Source organism: Erythrolamprus reginae, chromosome 13, assembly GCF_031021105.1.
Source record: "Erythrolamprus reginae isolate rEryReg1 chromosome 13, rEryReg1.hap1, whole genome shotgun sequence".
Taxonomy (NCBI): domain Eukaryota; kingdom Metazoa; phylum Chordata; class Lepidosauria; order Squamata; family Dipsadidae; genus Erythrolamprus; species Erythrolamprus reginae.
The window spans coordinates 12,972,492-12,993,479 of record NC_091962.1 but is presented as its reverse complement, the minus strand read 5'-3'; the positions used below and the strand labels follow the sequence as shown (position 1 = coordinate 12,993,479).

At 43.9% G+C, this 20,988-nt stretch overlaps 1 protein-coding gene across 6 annotated transcripts; it reads right to left on the bottom strand.

Annotated features, from left to right (window-relative positions):
* Nucleotides 1–719: 719 nt before the first annotated feature.
* DAP3 (death associated protein 3) lies at nt 720–20,206 on the bottom strand. Of its 6 annotated transcripts, XM_070766447.1 has the most exons (15): nt 19,873–20,009; nt 19,148–19,223; nt 18,857–18,987; nt 17,934–17,982; nt 17,445–17,552; nt 11,289–11,390; nt 10,459–10,567; nt 9,687–9,779; nt 8,555–8,685; nt 6,637–6,717; nt 5,284–5,439; nt 4,607–4,666; nt 3,236–3,325; nt 2,000–2,117; nt 720–885 (listed from the first exon to the last, which is right to left on the bottom strand). In XM_070766447.1, the coding sequence occupies exons 4-15, from the start codon at nt 17,973–17,975 to the stop codon at nt 800–802; spliced, it is 1,176 nt and encodes a 391-aa protein (XP_070622548.1). In that variant the 5' UTR covers nt 17,976–17,982; nt 18,857–18,987; nt 19,148–19,223; nt 19,873–20,009; the 3' UTR covers nt 720–799. The 6 variants fall into 6 exon arrangements, with proteins under 6 accessions (XP_070622548.1, XP_070622547.1, XP_070622550.1 ...); XM_070766446.1 differs by having other exon boundaries at nt 18,857–19,223; nt 19,869–20,021; XM_070766449.1 differs by lacking the exons at nt 18,857–18,987; nt 19,148–19,223; nt 19,873–20,009 and adding an exon at nt 20,128–20,206.
* Nucleotides 20,207–20,988: the final 782 nt, after the last annotated feature.

The following is a 20,988-nucleotide window of genomic DNA, read 5'->3' as shown; positions in this document are numbered from 1 at the left end:
GCACATTGTGCATTGAAGAATGGAAGTTTTATCTACTATGTTAACACTATGTTTAGTGACCCATCAGCAAGCCTGCAGTCTTAAAACCACCAACACCAGGAGGGGGGAAACTCCCAATGCTAAATATTTATTCATTCATTCATTCATTCATTCATTCATTCATTCATTCATTTGACCTCTATGCCACCCACTCCCAATGGGACATATTATATCAGATATAATGAGCAGCTAGACTTGAAATTAAATTAGTCCAAAGCCCGAGAGAGAGCCATCCTTCTCGTACCATCTCGTGTGCTAAAGTGGAATTGAATTTTCCCCATCCAAGTAGACCATGATAAGCTGCCTAATATCTATTTTTATTTGCTTGGTTTGGCAACCAAATCTAAGGGAACTAGGAGACGGCAAAAAGGCTACCACGAAATTAAGTGTAGAAACAAGTGTCTGCTTGGAGCGAAACTACACTTCTTCCTAATGCAGCCGAGTGAAAATTTGATGAGTTTAATATACCGGCGAAGCAGCGTCTATAGAGGTAGTGCCCAACTTACAACAGTTCATTTAGGGGTTCGCTCGCGCCCTGCGGAATTAGTTGTGGACTCGGAGGACACAGACAGTGGAGGCAAAGTACAAGTTTGGATTCACTAAACAATTTTTTAAAAAGGGGTAACTTTTCTAAGACGACATTCCCGGTCAGTGTACAAACAGCACAAGCCAAAGGGGAAGATTTTTTGGGAACATTTATTACAAGGGGGTTTATTACAAGAACATTTATTACAAGCCATGATGTCTGCGGGTTGGTGGGCTACAAGAAAGCGCTGAGTCGCTCAAACAGTCCAGGGTTACATCCAGAAAGAAAACGGAGTTCCAGCCTGCCTCCGTGGGTGTTGGCTATTTCATTAAAGAAAGAATTTCATATGTATATATGGAGAGAGAGAGAGAGAATGAGAGAGTCGGGTTAGCAACGGGCTTCAGAATAAACACACACACACAAAATCATCTTACAAGCAACTTTCATTCATTTATTTTATTCATTAGTCTGCATTGGTTGCTGATCAGTTTCCGATCACAATTCAAAGTGTTGGTTATGACCTATAAAGCCCTTCATGGCACCGGACCAGAATATCTCAGGGACCGCCTTCTGCTGCACGAATCCCAGCGACCAGTTAGGTCCCACAGAGTTGGCCTTCTCCGGGTCCTATCGATGAAACAATGTCGTTTGGCGGGACCCGGGGAAGAGCATTCTCTGTGGTGGCCCCGGCCCTTTGGAACCAACTTCCCCCAGATTAGAATTGCCCCCACCCTCCTCGCCTTTCGTAAGCTTCTTAAAACCCACCTCTGCCGTCAGGCATGGGGGAACTGAGATATTCTCTTCCCCCTAGGCCTTTACAATTTACACATGGTATGTCTGTATGTATGTTTGGTTTTTATAATAAGGTTTTTTTTAGTTATTTTAGTATTGGATTGGATTGTTACATGTTGTTTTTATCATTGTTGTTAGCCGCCCCGAGTCTACGGAGAGGGGCGGCATACAAATCCAATAAATAATAATAATAATAATAATAATAATAATAATTAAGATGTTTTAAAATCCCGCCTTTTATTATTTTGATAAGTAATTCAAGATGGTGAACGTACCTAATACTGCTTCCTCCTATTTCCCCCCACAACCACCCTGCAAGATGGGCTGTTGGCTTTCCCATGGGCCCAAAGTCACCCAGTTGGCTTTCAAGCCTAAGGCAGCGCTAGAACTCCCAGTCTCCTGGTGATTGGCCCAAAGTCATCCAATCGGCTTTCTAGGCCTAAGGTGGGACTAGAGCTCCCCATCTCCAGCTGACTGGTGAAAAGTCACCCAGTCGACTTTCATGCCGAAGGCAGGACTAGAATTCACCCTCTCCTGGTTTTTTAGCTGGGTGCTTTGATGCAGAGATGAATAAATCTCTTGAGTTTCTCCCTCTGCCCTTCCTAAACCGACTCCTTCAGCTCTGAAAACAGCCAAACTTGCCTTTTTCATGCTGCAGCCACTTGCGTTCCAAATAATACTGGTAGCAGCTCTCAAACTCCAGATCGTTGTAGTTGCAAACCTCGATGGGAACAAAAGGATCCAGAGCGGCGAAACCTTCCTGGAGATTGGGAAAAGAAGGATTGGGATGTGTGGGTGTATGTGAATGATGAGTAGAATTAAAATCAAATAGTAGTGGAGGTTCTTTTAGCTTGTCCAAAAGGACAATAAACTTGAAGGTGAAATCTACCATCCTCTTCTTTTTGCATAGAATAGTTGTAGCTCAGGGTTGAGCTGTAGATTCCATGTTGCTGTCCTGACTAGGGTGGTTTCCTTACAGACGTCTCGTGACCCAATTAGGGAACACCATCAGTGCTAGAAAGGGTGTGTAGCTCTTCCTAAAGAGGAGTTGATTTGGGGAAAGTTTTATGAATGGTTGGAAACTAAAAATAACTGAGAAGTATTTTCTTTTACTTGCTTTTGAAGAAATACATGATGATTTAATTTTAATCGATTAAAAACCCAGATGACGAAATAAGGGCTGGTGGCAGCATTGGATAAGGAGTTAACACAGAGATGAAAGGATTAAATTATATATTGAGTTAAGATGTTAAGATGTTTATGTTTTATTATAAATAGAAAAAGGGAATATAAGGGACTAGATTTTATAATGTTGTTATTTGTAGATGAAATATATCTCACGTGGGGCTAATTTTAATTAACTTAGCAAAGGATAAAAAGTACATATTGAAAGTATTATTAGCGCTTTTCTCTCTCTGAAGGTTTAACATATCTAAGAAATATTATTATTATTTTAAGCGTTGATTCTGTGTTTTTTATTGCTCGTGTTGTTTTATTGTATGTTGCAAGAAAAATAAAGAACAATTTTATCCCCCCCCAAAAAAGAGCACCCAGTGCCCCACATTCGTCCTCCTCCTCCCCAAATCTCTTCCTCAAAAACCCCACTCCTGTCTAGCATTGATGATGCTACCTAGCTGGGTCAAAAAATGTCTACCAGGAAACAACCCAGCACTCCCTAGTTAGCTCCTCCTCTTCCTCCATCTCCTCCTCCTCCTCCCACCTAGCACTGATGATGCCATTTTGTTCATGAAACACCTCCAAGGAACCCAAGAAGGTCAGAGAGTGTCGAAGACCAGATGGTCCTTCTGAACAGGCCAATTAGAGAGCGACGAGGGTTGGACTCCATTCTGGGTTTCCCTCCAACCAGCTGCCACTCACCCGTCCCAGCAACTCGTGCGGCAGATAAAGCGGCCGGGGTGTGAAGGGGGCTCCTGTCTGGCTGAGCGAGCTCACGATGGCTCCTCCCGTCTGAAAACACGCACAAGAGGAACAAACAAGTCAGGGCCACAACGTCTATCCGTGGCCAGCCTCCTAGAAGCCGTGGCATCTGGCTCGGCTCTGAATCGGTCTTAAGGATCTGTCACTTATTTTGACAGGTGTAGTGAGAGCTTATGCACTGGGGGCAAATTCCTTGCGTGTCTAACCACATGTGGCCAACTCTATTCTTATTCTATCTCTTGTCTTCTCTACCATTATTCTGTTCTATTCCTAGTCTATTCCCATTCCTTGTTCTATTTTCTTTTTTTCTTTTCATTTCTATTATTCTATTCTATTTTTATTATTCCTATTCTCTATCCTATCCTACCTCTTAATTCTATTTCTATTCTATTGCTTTTTCTATTCTATTCTATTCTTATTCCTTATTCTATCATATCTCCTATTCTATTCTCTATTCTGTTATTCTATTCTCTATTCTATTTGTTATTCCTATTCTCTATCCTATCCTACCTCTTAATTCTATTTCTATTCTATTTCCTTTTTTCTATTCTATTCTCTTTCTCTTCCTATTCCTTATTCTATCATATCTCCTATTCTATTCTCTATTCTATTTTCTTTTTTCTATTCTATTCTTTTATTCTCTATTCTATTTCTATTATTCCTATTCTCTATCCTATCCTACCTCTTAATCAATTTCTATTCTATTTCCTTTTTTCTATTCTATTCTATTTCTATTCTTATTCCTTATTCTATCATATCTCCTATTCTCTATTCTATTTTCTTTTTTCTATTCTATTATTCTATTCTATTCTCTATCCGACCCTACCTCTTAATTCTATTTCTATTCTATTTCTTTTTTTCTATTCTACTCTATTTCCTTTTTTTATTCTATTCGATTTCTATTCTATTCTCTATTCTCTTCCTATTCCTTATTCTATCATATCTCCTATTCTATTCTCTATTCTATTTTCTTTTTTCTATTATTCCATTCTATTCTTTATTCTATTTCTATTATTCCTATTCTCTATCCAACCCTACCTCTTAATCAATTTCTATTCTATTTCCTTTTTTCTATTCTATTCTATTTCTATTCTCTATTCTCTTTCTCTTCCTATTCCTATAATACCTCCTATTCTATTCTCTATTCCATTTTCTTTTTTCTCTTCTATTATTCTATTATCTTCTCTATTCTACTTCTATTATTTTTATTATTTCTATTATTCCTATTCCCTATCCTACCCTGTCTTATCCTATTGCTTATTCTATCCTATTCTTATTCTAGTCTTCCTGGGAGGAAGTCGCCATCCTCACCCAATCATTCTCCACCATCTTCCTGAGGTTGTGTATCAGCGTCAGCTCCTCCACAGAGACCTGAAGAGACGAAGAGAGAAAATCTCTACATTTTCAGTATCTCTGGAAAAACATGCTATGTTCACCCTCATTCCACACTGAGAAGGTCAGAATGGGATTGGGCAGCATAGCAGTCAAATTAATTTAAAAAAATAGAATAACAGGGATCCTGGTGGTCTTCTACTCCCCCCCACCCCTGCTCAAACAGCAGGCCCTATACTATTCCAGACAAATGATTGTCCAAAAAACTTTCAGTGTTGGAGCATTTGCAACTTCTGGTGGCAAGACGTTCCACTGGCTAGTTGTCCTCACTGTCACGTTCTAGGTGGCTTCTCTGCTTGATTCATTTCCACATGTTACAGAACAAATGGCTAAGCAGACGGACTTAAGTCGAGGGCTACCGTTAGTTGCTAAGCCTTGCTTAAATCTTCATTGCTTATTTGACCCCTACGACAATCATTAAGTGTTGTACCCCATGATTCTTGACAAATGTCTCTTTTTCTTTTATGTACACTAAGAGCATCTGCACCAAAGACAAATCCCTTGTGTGTACAATCACACTTGGCCAAGAAAGAATTCTACCTAATCTACCTTAAACCGAAGGTCACTTAAGTGTGAAGTGCAACCAGGCAACCTACACCCTGCTTGTTGTGCTTCAACGACGGCTTCCCCCAAAGGGAGTTGATTCCATCCACCGCCACCAGCAGCCGGAAGGATCCCTGGCAAGATTGCTGCTTCAGCTCTTTCAGGATCACCCCGACGGCATCGCTGGCGTACTTCACCCAAGCCAAGCCCTGAGAAAGGAAAGAAGGGGGGAAGGAAGAAGGCAGGGAGGGGGGGGGGCTATGGGGTCATCCAGCGGCAACGGCTGGCCTGCCCCCTTTGTAGTTTGCGGGACTGTGATAAAATCCCGGCTTCCTTTCAAAGAATTCGAGGCGGCTTCCATAAAGCTCCCGACTCTTATATTCCCCGAAGCCACAACCCTGTGAGGTGGGTCGGGCTGAGAGGAGTGACCCAGTTGGCTTTCATGCCTAAGTCAGGACTAGAACTCTCCGTCTCCTGGTGATTGGCTCAAAGTCACCCAGCTGCCTTTCATGCCTAAATCGGGACTAGAACTCTCCATCTCCAGGTGATTGGCTCAAAGTCACCCAGCTGCCTTTCATGCCTAAATCGGGACTAGAACTCTCCATCTCCAGGTGATTGGCTCAAAGTCACCCAGCTGCCTTTCATGCCTGAATCGGGACTAGAACTCTCCATCTCCAGGTGATTGGCCCAAAGTCACCCAGCTGCCTTTCATGCCTAAGTCAGGACTAGAACTCACTGTTTCCTGGTGATTGGCTCAAAGTCACCCAGCTGCCTTTCATGCCTAAATCGGGACTAGAACTCTCCATCTCCAGGTGATTGGCTCAAAGTCACCCAGCTGCCTTTCATGCCTGAATCGGGACTAGAACTCTCCATCTCCAGGTGATTGGCCCAAAGTCACCCAGCTGCCTTTCATGCCTAAGTCAGGACTAGAACTCACTGTCTCCTGGTGATTGGCTCAAAGTCACCCAGCTGCCTTTCATGCCTAAATCGGGACTAGAACTCTCCATCTCCAGGTGATTGGCTCAAAGTCACCCAGCTGCCTTTCATGCCTGAATCGGGACTAGAACTCTCCATCTCCAGGTGATTGGCCCAAAGTCACCCAGCTGGCTTTTATGCCTGAGGCATTACTAGAAGTCCCAGTCTCCTGGTGACTGGCTCACCCTGCTGACTTTCATGCCTAACATAGCACTAGAACTCCCAGTCTCCCGTTTTCTAATCCAGCCCCTGAAGCACCACAACAAACCGGGTCCTTTTTTAAAAAACATGCTAAGGGAATTCGTAAAGCCCCTCGGACACTTTTACAAAGTGAAACGGCCACGAATACACTATCCCACAGGCAGTTGGTTTAATTCAATAACAACAGTAAATGAATTCCGCCCTTCTTCCACCTCTAGCGCACGCCTCACCTTCTCAGCCAACTCTGCCAGCGAGCAGCCTTCTTCGGTGACATCTCGCTTGCCCCAGACGTACTTCTGTCGTGTTTTGATCTGCGGCGCAGAGAGACAGAGAGAATTAAAATAAAGCCGCAAAATGAAAAGTCTGCGAAGCAACTAAAAGCGAGCCATGAAAGCGGCAAATAGCCAGAAATGTATTGCTCCTGACCGGGGGTGAAATCTAGCAGGTTCTGGAGAACCGATAGTGAAAATTTTGAGTAGTTTGGAGAACTGGCAAATACCACTTCTGGCTGGCCCCGGAGTGGGCTGGGAATGGGCATTTTGCAGTATCCTTCCCCCAGGAGAGAGGAGGAGGCAATTGAGATTTTGCAGTATCCTTCCCCCAAGAGTGGGGAGGCAATTGAGATTTTGCAGTATCCTTCCCCCTGGAGTGGGGAGGGAATGGGAATTTTGTTTATCCTTCCCCCAGGAGTGGGCTGGGAATGGGCATTTTGCAGTATCCTTCCCCCAGGAGAGAGGAGGAGGCAATTGAGATTTTGCAGTATCCTTCCCCCTGGAGTGGGGAGGGAATGGAAATTTTGTTTATCCTTCCCCCAGGAGAGGGAAGGCAATTGAGATTTTGCAGTATCCTTCCCCCAGGAGTGGGGAGGGAGTGAGGATTTTGCAGTATCCTTCCCCCAGGAGTGGGGAGGGAGTGAGGATTTTTGCAGTATCCTTCCCCCAGGAGAGGGAAGGCAATGGAGATTTTGCAGTATCCTTCCCCCAAGAGTGGGGAGGGACTGGGCATTTTGCAGTATCCTTCCCCTGGAGTGGGGAGGGAATGAGGATTTTGCAGTATTCTTCCCCCTCGAGTCAGGAGGGAATGGAAATTTTGTTTATCCTTCCCCCAGGAGTGGGGAGGGAATGGAGATTTTGCAGTATCCTTCCCCTGCCACGCCCACCAAGTCACACCCATTCAACCGGTAGGGAAAAAAAATTGAATTTCAGCCGTTAACAAACCCCTGATAGAATACAGTTAGTCCTTCAATTATGACCAAAACTGGGACCAGAATTTCTGTAATGAAGGCGATTGCTATGCGAGTCGCACCTTGTTTTACGACATTCGCCATGGTTGCTAAGCAGATCACTGTCAATTTTTAGTGCGTCGCGGGGGTCTCAACAAATACAGCCTCCCTCATTCTGACTTATGCCAGAAGGTCGCAGGAAGGGGATCGCAAGACTCCGGGATACTGCAATGGTCATTTGCCCAGCGTCCGAATTTGGATCGCGTGGCGACGGGGATGCTGCGATGGTCATAAGTGTGGGAAACGTTCCTCAGTGCCATTGTGATTTTGAATGTTTGAATTTTTAATTAAATTTATAAGCCGCCCAATTCCTGACGGACTCTAAAACGGACATACAACAATTTAAAATCCCTAGTACAAATTCATCATTTCTAGGCCGGAGCAGAGTGCTACAGCTCAATGTTTAGTGATGAATTGTTTAATGATGAATGTTCATTAAATAAAGTCAAGGCCGACCCATAATTGGTGGACCCCAGGGGAAGAGCCTTCTCTGTGGTGGCCCCGGCCCTCTGGAATCAACTCCCCCCAGAGATTAGAACGGCCCCCACCCTCCTTGTCTTTCGCAAATTACTCAAGACCCACCTTTATCGCCAAGCATGGGGGAGTTAAGATATTCTTTCCCCCTAGGCCATTACAAGTTATGTATGGTATGTTTGTGTGTATGTTTGGTTTTTATAATAAGGGTTTTTAGTTGTTTTATTAATTGGATTGTTACATGCTGCGTTTTTTAATCATTGTTGTTAGCCGCCCCGAGTCTGCAGAGAAGGGCGGCATACAAATCCAATAAATAATAATAATAATAATAATCAGGGTTTTCCCCGCCCACCCATCTCCGTCCCCAAAGCTCGAGAGAAATTCCTGTCCACCTGGGCTAAAACATTTCCGTTGGTGATTCTGAAATTCTTCAGCCAGTTTGCGGCTTCCATGGGCTGGTCTAAGCGCTCGCTATTGTAAGAGGACGGCAGCAATTCTTTGCAATTCTTCAGCCAGAGGTGAGCTGCAGCAGGGAGAGAAAGAACACACACACACACACACACACACACAAAATGCCTCATTTTAAACATCAGGAGTTTCTAGCGTCTGCCGAAAATGAAGCCATCCTGTTTGAACATTTCCAAAATGAAATAGCTTCCTTTTAAAAGAAAAAAAAACCCACACCCTTCCCCTTGATTTCTCTTCTCAAGAATACTGGCCAAACTTTTTTTAAAAAACATGTATTTGAAATAACCTGTCTTTAAAGCAAAAAATTAAAAAAATACAGACACAGAGTTGACTTTTATGTGCAAGCCCAAAATTCACCCCTTTTGCCAGCCAGAGCGCCCGTTTTTGCGCTGCTGGGATTCCCCTGAGGCTCCCCTCCATGGGAAACCCCACCTCCGGACTTCTGTGTTTTTGCAATGCTGCAGGGGAATCGCAGCATCGCAAAAACGAGCGCTTCGCTGGCAAAGGAAGTCCAGAGGTGGGGTTTCCCAGCGAACGGAGCCTCAGTGAAATCGCAGCATCGCAAAAACACCGAAGTCCTCGAAACCCCACCTCCGGACCTCTGTGTTTTTGCGATGCTGTGATTTCAGAGGCTCCCCTAGCTGGGAAACCCCACCTCCAGACTTCTGTTGCCAGCGAAGCGCCCGTTTTTGCGCTGCTGGGATTCCCCTGAGGCTCCCCTCAATGGGAAACCCCACCTCCGGACTTCCGTTGCCAACGAAGCGCCCGTTTTTGCACTGCTGGGATTTCCCTGCAGCATCGCAAAAACCCAGAAGTCCGGAGGTGGGGGTGTCCCATGGAGAGGAGCCTCAGGGGAATCCCAGCAGCGCAAAAACGGGTGCTTCGCTGGCAACGGAAGTCCAGAGGCGGGGCATCCCAGCGGCGGCAGTGGGTTTGTAAGGTGAAAATAGTTTGTAAGAGGCAAAAAAAATCTCAAACCCCGGGTTTGTATCTCGAAAAGTTTGTAAGACGAGGTATCGCTGTATAAGCCCCAAGTGCTATCGCTTTGGCTCTTACCGTCTGGAATGTGAACGATGACCCAATTCTGCCTTGCACAATAATGCACAGCGTGGCAGAGAACCATGGTCTTTCCTGTACTCTTCTCTCCATCTTCAAGAGGGTTTAAGGAAGCCACAGCTGTACTGCAGAGGAATGTGTGTGTATGCGTGAACAGGGACTTATGGCTATTTGCTTTAGCAACCGTTCCAAGTTACAACGGCACCGAACAGTAGTCACATGACTGCAGGAGGCTGTCAATTTGAGCCGGGTGCCGGGCGTCCAAAATTGCCATCATGTGACACATGTATGCAGCTGTCATAACTTCGAAAAGCGGTCATAAAATAGCTCTGCAGAGATCCTTTGTAACCTTGAATGGTCACAAAGTGAGGACTACATAGATATTTAGAATGAGAAGGCATCCTGCAGAGTAGCCCTGTTCTTATTCTGTAACCACTTTTAGCATCAGCATCTTCATTTAACGACCTCATAATCCCTTGCGGGGAGGAGTCAGGACCACTGAATGGGAGTGTTTTACTGGCCCACTGCTTTTCCTGTCACCAGAATGGAGTTTTGTTCAGCAGATATATTCTCACTGTGCCCAGAGAGAGAGAAATATCTGCCCCTACCAAGGTTTGAACTCCCAGCCTCCTGATTGTGAGGCGGGAGGCTCCACTTTCTAGGCCACCGCACCACTCCTCTGTAACTATTTTAGCATGAGGACCAGAAACTTGCTCGTTCGCCTTCGGTGAAAGAATAGCAATGAGAGACTCGGCTCTGTTTCAAAGGATACAGAGGAGATATCGGACGGCTGGGTGAGAGAAATTGGTGTGTTTTAAGTAGGTGTTGAGTTCTACCGCCGGCTGTCGAATCATGACGCAAGCTTCATTGAAGGTTTTCGTCTGCCGGGGAAAAGAAAAAAAGTCAAGACTTTCAGAAAGAAAGAGAGAGAGAGAGAGAAAGAAAGAAGAAAAGAAAGAAAGAAGGAAAGAAAGAGAGAGAGAGAAAGAAGGAAAGAGAGAGAGAGAGAGAAAGAAGGAAAGAGAGAGAAAGAAAGAAAGAAGGAAAGAAAGAGAAAGAGAGAGAGAAAGAAAGAATGAGAGAGAGTGAAAGAGAGAGAGAGAAAGAAAGAAGGAAAGAAAGAAGGAAAGAGAAAGAGAGAGAAAGAAGGAAAGAGAGAGAAAAAAAGAGAGAAATAGAGAAAGAAAGAAGAAAAGAAAGAAAGAAGGAAAGAAAGAGAGAGAGAGAAAGAGAGAGAAAGAAGGAAAGAGATAAAAAAAGAAATAAAGAAGAAAGAGAGAAAGAGAGAGAAAGAAGGAAAGAAGGAAAGAGAGAGAGAGAAAGAGAGAGAGAAAGAAAGAAGGAAAGAAAGAGAGAGAGAGAAAGAAAGAGAGAGAAAGAGAGAAAAAAAGAAGAAAAGAAAGAAAGAAGGAAGAAAAGAAAGAGAGAGAGAAAGAGAGAGAAAGAAGGAAAGAGAGAAAGAAAGAAGAAAGAGAGAGAGAGAGAGAGAGAAAGAAAGAAATCATTTCAGCGAGATCAGTGTTAGGCTAAGCCTTGGTGCTGCTTTTGATGGCCCAGCCTGGGGTTTGGCCTGCAACATTTCGTAAGGCAGACACACGTCACCTGGAGTTTGAAGCGAGCTGGGAGCCCGTGAGGGAGCATTTCCTTCACTTCCTCAGGAGAGATGGTGTAATATTGACCCAAATGCTCTTCGCTGTGTTTGGCCTGCGGGATGGAAAGGAGGAGAGGCGATTAGCGGAATCTGGTCGGTCTTGGTTTTTTCCTTTGTTGCAGGAATTGCAATGAAATTATTCCCAGGAGTCATGGAATGACAAGTCACCACATTAGGTTGCCACAAGGAGAATTCAAGTACTGTATATTTCGGAGTATAAGGCTCTTTCCACCCCCAAAAGAGGCTGGACATTTGGGTGCCTCTCATACTCTGAATTTGGCTTTTTCAAAGGCCCCCCCCCCCCCCCAGCCCTAACGAGGCACGAAAGATCTTCCCAGCGCTTCCCAGATTGCAGGCTTTTTAACTGCTACTTTGTCTGAATAAGTTTTTTTCCAGCCCTAAGTCTTTGCAGGCTTTTTTTTCTTTTTTTTTTTTTTTTTTTTTTTAAATCTCTTTATTAATTTTTCTTATGTCATTCCCATCACATATTATTTTGAATTACAGATTATACATATTCTCAGTTAACATTCTGACAGTAAGTTTTGACCGGTTTTCTTTCATTATATACATTGTATTTTATATTTTTAAATTCTAAAATCTATTACGTTCATTAATTATACACGGTAACTGTAGGTCGTTTCAATTGTACTGTTGTTTCATATTATGTTGCTTTTATGTTCTCTTTTGAACCCATTCGTGCCATTTTTGCCATGTTCTTTTTGATTCTGTTAATTTATTTCCCTTAATTGAGTTCGTGAATTCGTCCATATCTACACATGCATATATCTTATCTATAATTAGATCTTCCGTTGGTATCTGATCACTTTTCCAGAGTTGTGCTATCGCAATTCTTGTGGCGGTGTTAATATGTGTTGTGAGGAGCATTGTTTGTTTTGAATAATGTTTTCTCCAAACTCCTAAAAGCATAGCTTCCGGTGTGAGTTCTATTTCCTCTTTCGTGATCTCTGTGAGCCAAGTATGAGTTATTGTCCAAATTTTTTGTATCATGGGGCAGGACCACCACATATGGAAAAACGTACCTCTTTCCTTTTTACACTTCCAACATGAGTCTGATAACGTTGGGTGGATCTTTGCTAATCTCGCCGGTGGGAGGTACCATCTGTAGAATAATTTGTAATAGTTTTCCTTATATGCTGCCGAAAGGGTTATTTTGGATATTGTGGTCCATGTTCTTTCCCAGTCGGCAATATGGATGGCGTGTTGCAGGTTTTTTTCCCACGCTATCATTGGTGTTTTGGTCGTATCTTTTATTCTTTCCTGTTCTAAAAGTATTTGGTATATTCTGCTTATTTGTTTGTTTTCATTTCCTATCAGAATCTTATCTAATGGGTTCATAGATTTTTGAATACCGGGTGTTTGATTGTCTTTTTTAAATCTGGATTCTATTTGGGCGTATGTCCACCAATCCATTTTATGATTTAATCTTTCCAGTTCTTGTCTAGATTTGAGTTCCCCGTTTGGGTGTAATATGTCTCTGTACTGGATGGTTTTGGCTATGTCGATCAAATTTGGGTAGATGATGGCTTCCATAGTGGAAAGCCATCTTGGAATTTTGTCGTAGTGTTTATTTTTAATTTCGTACCAGGTTTTTAGTAGTGATTTACGGATCAAGTGCCTGTCAAATATAGTTTGTTTTTGCAATTTATCTTTCCATAAATGCGCATGCCAGCCTGTTTGTAAGTCATGACCTTCTAATACAAGTATTCTCTTATTTTTTAAGTTAATCCACTCTTTTATCCAAATTAGGCTTGCCGCTTTGTAGTATAATTTTAGATCCGGGAGCCCCAGGCCTCCTCTAATTCTATTATCTTGGAGATACACATATTTTATTCTTGGCCTTTTGTTTTGCCAGATGAATTTGGAGATGATTTTATTGATTTCTTTAAAAAAATTTGGTTCCAAGTTAATCGGAGCTGTCTGAAAAAGATATAAAAATTTGGGAAGAATATCCATTTTTATTACAGATATTCTGCCTAACATTGATATTTGTAGGTCTTTCCATTTCTCTAAATTTTTTTTGGTATCTTGCAATAATTTGTCATAATTGTCCTTTTTAAGTGTAATTGTTTTGTTTGTTAATATTAATCCTAAGTAACGAGGCACGAAAGATCTTCCCAGCGCTTCCCAGATTGCAGGCTTTTTAACTGCTACTTTGTCTGAATAAGTTTTTTTCCAGCCCTAAGTCTTTGCAGGCTTTTTTTTCATAAGAACTTAAGAAGAGCCCTGCTGAATCAGGCCAAAGCCCATCGAGTCCAGCATTCTGTGTCCCACAGTGGCCCATGGCGATCTTGAGCAGAAAGAGAAGGCAAGACCCTCCCTTTCCCTTGACCCCCAACAAATGGGACCCAAGGAAACCCTGCCTGCCTCAACCAACATAGAGGCAGCACATGGACATCCGTTTCAATAGCCACCGATACACTCGGCATCCATGAATCTGTCTAATCCTGCCTCGAAGCTATCCAGGCTGACAGCTGTCACGACCTCTTTTGGAAGGGAATTCCATAAACCAAGGACCCTCTGGGTGAAGAAATATTTCCCTTGAATTGTCCTCGCTTTCTTACCTAGGAGCTTTAGGGAGGGGGGCCCTTGTCCCAGTGTGCTTGAAACTGTGTTTGCGTTTTGATGACTACCAAGAAAGCTCATTAATAGTCCTTAATTAGTAAACTAAGGATTTGTACAGACTTTGTGTGTGCTGCGTTCTTTGTAGTCCGCAGCTAGGGCAGAACACTAAGTGTGAAAAATGGATTTTTTCCCAGTGCCGTTGTAAATCTGATCTGTCACTAAATGTACTGTTGTAAGTCAAGGATCTTGTCATATATTCACTATGTTGGGGGTATCTAGAGAGCTCTGGATGCAAGCCATTGAGCCTTCATTATTATTATTATTTATTATTATTTATTAGATTTGTATGCCGCCCCTCTCCAAAGACTTGGGGCGGCTCACAACAGTAATAAAAACAATATAATAGTGGAACAAATCTAATATTAAAAAAACATATAAAACCCTATCATTATTTAAAAAACCAAACAGCACATTCATACCAAACATAAAACAAAGTATAAAAAAAGCCTGGGGGAAAGGTGTCTCAACTCCCCCATGCCTGGCGGTATAAGTGAGTCTTGAGTAGTTTACGAAAGACCGGGAGGGTGGGGGCAGTTCTAATCTCCGGGGGGAGTTGGTTCCAGAGGGCCAGGGCCGCCACAGAGAAGGCTCTTCCCCTGGGGCCCGCCAAACGACATTGTTTAGTCGACGGGACCCAGAGAAGACCAACTCTGTGGGACTTTATCGGTCGCTGGGATTCATGCGGTAGCAGGTGGTTCCGGAGGTACTCTGGTCCAATGCCATGTAGGGCTTCATACAATCTTTCTTCCTCTCTTTGAGCATGAATTAAGGCGGGACCGAGAGCGCCTTTAGTCCACTGGGCTAAGATTGCTTTCCTGATCTGCTGGTGATCTCGAGTTGAGAAAAAAACAGGTTTAAATCCATCTCCACCATCCACTTTAGGTGCCTATGCCCACCCTGGATTTATTTGCTCCAAGCAACAGGGAAAATCTGTTGCCAGGCAACTAGGACTCTGGATGGCAGGGGTTGGCCCTGTGCTTCTGCGGAGGGTGTGTGTGTGTGTGTGTGTGTTACACGACAGGGTCTTGGCTGCCTGTTGTGGTTTCCATGGAGACCCCCCAGAAGATTCAGCAGGAGAGTAAAAAAATCCTCGACTATAAAACCTCTCAAGGATGGTTTTGCCTGCCACGTTTTAGGTTGCTGCAGCCTCAGATTGTAAAAATGAAGGTGATTGTGATATCTTCTCCCTAGCAGACACACACACCTAAGGGGAAATTCTATTTTTTTTATGATAGCAGGGCTGTTTGATTATTTCTACAGCCTCACAAAGGACATAGTGTGTTGAACACCTGCCAGCCTGACTTTAAAAAAAAAATTGCAACCAAAACCTGCCCGTTGGCAATTTTTTAGAGCATCATAAGTATGTTTGCACTTTATGTAAAGAAACAACTGCAATCGATTCCGGATTTTTAGAGAATCCTTGCAGCTTTCTTACAGGGGGACTTGGGGAATCTCCCACGCAGATTCCCTGGAGGCTGTGAGTAAATTGTGATACTAAAAATCAACTCTATAGGAAAACTAGAACTCTCTTTCTTTGTAGGGCATTCTGATAGAAATATACACAATTAGAGGAGAACCGAATGAAAAAGCCATAATGCAGGGAAAAGTGGAAAATAAAAGAGGAAGAGCCGGGGTGGCGCAGCCGGTAGAGTGCTGTACTGCAGGCCACTGAAGCTGACTTGTAGATCTGAAGGTCAGCGGTTCAAATCTCATCACCGGCTCAAGGTTGACTCAGCCTTCCATCCTTCCGAGGTGGGTAAAATGAGGACCCATATTGTGGGGGCAATAGCCTAGCTCTGTTTAAAAAAAGTGCTATTGCTAACATGTTGTAAGCCGCCCTGACACTAAGGAGAAGGGCGGCATAAAAATTGAATAAATAAATAAATAAATAAGAGGGTAACTGGCAGGAAGCTGGAGGGGACACCACTGGGAGACTTGAAAGAAAAAAATTAGTGACAGATTGTCATTGATTGTCTATGGTTTGTTTGCTAGGCGTCGAACCCAAATGGATGGCATGTAATCAAAAAATAGTTACGGAATCTTCCAAGTTGTTGTGGGTTTCCTGATCTGGTTTACCTCCCCACCCAATCAATCCAAGTCAAGTAGATGTTGGATAAAAGGGCGAAGCAGCAAAGGACACGGTTGCTTGCATATAATTTAAAATGATCCCCAGTTTATACTAGACCCTACAGTCTAATGCAACTCACCCTGACCAAGGCAACAATAATCTTCCCAAATGAACACACACGGGTTTGATCAAACAATAAATATTCACGTGTATGCCTGTACTGTACAGTTGTGTTTTTGTATAGTTTGTCTTTTCCCTCCCCTCTCTTCTTATTTTCTTCCTTTTTCTATGTTTGTGTTTTTGTTTCTGTATTGTTTTTTTTAAATCTCAATTTAAAAAAAATCTATTTTGCATGGCTCAAGAGTTGCAAACCCTTGCGAGTCCACAAACAACTGGAAATACTTACAACAGTTCATTTAGTGACCGAAGTGACAATAGGGTTTTATGGCTGTTTTTTCCACTTACAATCGTTGCAACATCCCAACATGGCCCTGTGATCATTTTGATTAACTGATCAACAGAGTTGGAAGGGACCTTGTAGGTCATCTATATAAATAAATAAATAAAATTGAACGGGTCTAAAGACGGGCTACAAAAATGGTGGAAGGTCTTAAGCATAAAACGTATCAGGAAAGACTTCATGAACTCAATCTGTATAGTCTGGAGGACAGAAGGCAAAGGGGGGACACGATCGAAACATCAAAAGGGTTAAATAAGGTTCAGGAGGGAAGTGTTTTTAATAGGAAAGTGAACACAAGAACAAGGGGACACAATCTGAGGTCAGTTGGGGGAAAGATTGGAAGCAATGTGAGAAAATATTATTTTACTGAAAGAGTAGTAGATCCTTGGCACAAACTTCCAGCAGACATGGTTGGTCAATCCACAGTAACTGAATTTAAACATGCCTGGAATAAACATAGATCCATCCTGAGATAAAATACAGGAAGTAGTATAAGGGCAGACTAGGTGGACCAGGAGGTCTTTTTCTGCCATCAATCTTCTATGTTTCTATCTAGTCCAACCCCACCACCACCTTGCCCAAGAAGGAGACCCTACACCATTTCTGACAAATGGTGGCCCAATCTCTTCTTGAAAGTTTTCAGGGATGTATGCGTGGCAACTGGCTCATATTTACGATGGTCCAGAGGTCACGTGGTCGCTTTTTGCGACCTTCTGACGAACAAAGTCAATGGGGAAGCCGGATTCCCATAAGGGTGACTAATTCAAAGAACTACAGAGATTCACTCAACAACTGTGGCAAGGACGGTCATACAGCGGGGCAAAACTCACTTAACCACTGTCTCACTTCGCAACAGGAATTTGGGGCTCAACTGCGGTTATCAACCGAGAATAGCTGACCCCTTCCAAGCTTCCACCTTTCCAAATGTTAACTCACTGGGTCATTCTCGCTGGTAACAAAGGCCGCTCGGAGCATTTCTGGTTGAAGTTGAGTTGACATTGTCCTCTGCCAAGTTCTGGGGTAGAGAAAGCCATCCTGTCCCAGCTAAGGAGAGAAAGAGTCTGTGTGAATAGCTTTCCAGCTTTCCAAAACGACAGCTAGAAAAAGGGAAATTTATTTTTTAATTGGATTTGTATGCCACCCCCCTCCGAGGACTCGGGGCGGCTCATAACATATTAAAATAATAAAATATATACATATCTAAAAAATCCAATGAATATAGATTAAGATTTTAAATAACATTCATTCCCATTCACACAGCAAGACATATTAAATGAACCTCTAAAACTTTTTTTTAAAGGCATATTTAGAAACAGGTCATTGGGTATCATTAGCCTGAAGAAAAAAAACACACGACTGTGATCCCTTTTGGTAGCTCAAAAACCATTCTTTGTCCCCAAATCACAGACAGGTAGGTGAACTCACCTGATACCCCCGAGGGATGAGTTTTCTCAAAGTCCTCAGCATTGTCCCCCTGCCAATAATAATAACAGCAATTGTTTTGAACAAAATATAACGAGAGATTTATTTTAAACTCTCACATCCTGGACATAAATTGTTTCAACTCTTACCCTCAAAACAACGCTCTAGGGCACTACACACCAGGAGAACTAGACACAAGAACAGTTTTTTCTCAAACGCCATCAATCTTGCTAAACAAATAATTCACTCATCACCATCAAACTATTCACTAAGGCTACACTACTATTAATCTTCTCATTGTTCCTATCACCCATCTCTTTCCACTTATGACTGTATGACTGTAACTTTGTTGCTTGTATCCTTATGGTTTATATTAATTTTGTTTTTGATTGCTTATTTGTACTCTATGACAATCCTTAAGTGTTGTACTTAATGATTCTTGACAATTTCATTATGTACACTGAGAGCATAGGCACCAATGACAAATTCTTTGTTTATCCAGTCACACTTGGCCAATAAAGAATTCTATTCTATTCCATTCCATTCTATTCAACAGGATTTTCACTTTTAAACTTTCTGAAAGCCAAGCAGTTAATATTGATGGCATAAAGAAGAAAGTTAAGTTTCCAAATTTGTCAGAGAACCAGCAAACTAACTCTAGAAAATGTATAAATAAGATACGAAAGGATCTGGTCTTCCTTGGTTCTCTTTCATCGCCACAAAATACATAATGAGATTCACCAAGAAAACATGGTGCTGTTCCCATTCCAGCATGCCCCCCCCCCCAAAAAACCCCCAATTCTCCTTTGTTTCAGTATTTTTGCTTTACAACCTCCAACACCGGAACATACAGATAGCCCTTGACTTATAACTATTCATTTAGTGACCATTTGAAATTACTACGGCACGGAAAAAAATTGACTCACAAGCCATTTTTTCGTATTTACGACTGTTGCAGAATTCCTGGGATTGAAATTCAGATGCTTGGCAACCGGTTCATATTTACGACAGTCGTTGCAGTACTCTGGGGTCGCGTGGATCCCCTTTTTGTGACCTCCTGACAAGCAAAAATCAATAGGGGAGCCAGATTCACTTAACCACCAAACAATTCACTTAACAACTGCAGCACGAAAGGTGGTTAAAATGGGGGGGGGGGGATCCACGTGTCTCACTGAGCAGCGTTTCAGGCTGGGTTGTGGTCATAAGTTGAGGACTACCTGTCCTTGGTTCTTGCTGGATTGGTTAGTGCAGTTTTTCCTCTTCAGGTTGGTTTCTTCTTCTTGTGTAGGGAACCTAACAATAGTATAGGATAATTGGAGAATAGAATAGAATTCTTTATTGGCCAAGTGTGATTGGACACACAAGGAGTTTGCCTTTGGTGCAGATGCTCAGTGTACATAAAAGAAAAATAGACATTTGCCAAGAAACATGAGGTACAACACTAAATGATTGTCATAGGGTCAAATAAGCAATCAGGAAACAATATTAATATAAATCTAAAGGATACAAGCAACAAATTACAGTCACCACTGTAGTGGGAGGAGATGGGTGATAGGAAGCTCTATTTTCATCTATATTATAAAGGAATACTGTACACTTTAATTCAAGGAAAGCTTCCCCATTTCGTAGCCACTGCAGCAAAAGCAGCCTGCCCACGTTGGGAGAACCCCCCCCCTCCCAAGTTGGGAAAGGCTGCAACGACAACCCTGCACGGTAGGCTCGATGGAGAGAACAAGCCCCTGGACGAAGGATAACACTGTCATTCCTCGCGTTATTTGATGAGAAAAGAGGGGCGAGCCGTTGCCCAATTCTGCGTCCCTCCTCTCGCAATCCCTCCTCTCGCAAACCTCGCATTAAAACGGGGAATAAAAGCAAAACAGCTTCCCCAAAAGGCTCAGTCACCCCCGCCTTCCGCCAAAGGAATCTATCTTTCTCTACCTACGAGAAAAAAGGAGGATAAAAAGCCAACCGAGTTGCTAGATCGCTGTGAGGGGTTTAAAAAAAAAGAAAATATCTCCGTCCTCTCATCTTTCCAACGTGCTGGGCGCCGCCATCTTAACTCGCCGCACGCCTTAGCCCAGCGGCATCTCCGCGTTCGGACGACGGATCCTGGCGAGGGACATTCTTCCTCCGTCGTAATCTTTTTTTTCCCCACTCCCTCCCACAGGAGCGCGAGTACGCGCCGCGCCTCCCTCACCCGCCTTCCTCGCTAAGGCTTCGTCGATTGGCGGGCAGGCTGGAGGAGAGGGCGGGTCCGTCCGGCGTTGATTGGCGGAGGCCCGTGTCTCTCTCTCTCTCTCCTCTCTTGTCTCTCCGAGACAGGGAGGCTGAGGGGAAGGATAAGGTTGGTTTACCAAAAAAAAATAATAATAATAAGAGGGAGGGAGGCGTGGGCGTGGCCAAGGGCGCGCTCGAGCGCGAGGCAGGAGCGCGCAGGCGCGCGCTGTGAGGCCAGAGCGCCGCCGCCACTGCCGCCATTTTGGATCCGCGGCCGCCCTCAAGAGTGAGGGGCGAGCGAAAAAAAGGAGGCAGGCCGAGGCCGCCGTTTGCCCGCCCGGCGTCCCGGCTCCAGCAACCCAACAGCCGCCATCCGGGCCCTGCGGGAGGAGGCGGCGGCCTGGCCGCGATACGGTGAGTGTGAGGCGGCGGAGGGGGAGGTGGGGGGAAGGAGAAGAGCGCGCGCGCAAAGGGGGGGGGATTCCGTGTCACCGCCCTGACAGCTAGGCCGAGGTGAGCAAATCCCCGCGACAAGACTTTCCTGAGGCCGGGAAGGCGAGGGGGGACTAGCGAAGAGCCACTCGCTTAGGCCTAGACTTCGTGGGAGGGGGGGGCTTTTTGGAAAAACCCGCTTTTGAGGGGAGGGGGAGGAGGAGCGGGGGGGGCGTTTTACAAGGTTGGCATCCCAAGCGCGGCCGGTGGGGTTGAGCTGCCATCCTCTGCCAGTGTGTGTGTGTGTGTCTGTGTGCAGACTTGTATCTCAGCCTGGGAGGTCTCCGTGTGCCACACATTCGTGAAAGGGGAGGGGATGCATGGAGGGGGCGCGGGCGTGTGGGGTAGG

Bases quoted from the DNA above. Each gene is read 5' to 3' on its own strand.
- DAP3 (XM_070766449.1), bottom strand. From the start codon at position 17,975: ATGCTGAGGACTTTGAGAAAACTCATCCCTCGGGGGTATCAG. The intron at 6,718-8,554 runs GTGGACAGGAAT...TCTGCGCCGCAG, and splicing joins ACGGAAATGTTTTAGCCCAG to ATCAAAACACGACAGAAGTA. The intron at 5,440-6,636 runs GTGAGGCGTGCG...TTCCTTTCTCAG, and splicing joins TGGCAGAGTTGGCTGAGAAG to GGCTTGGCTTGGGTGAAGTA.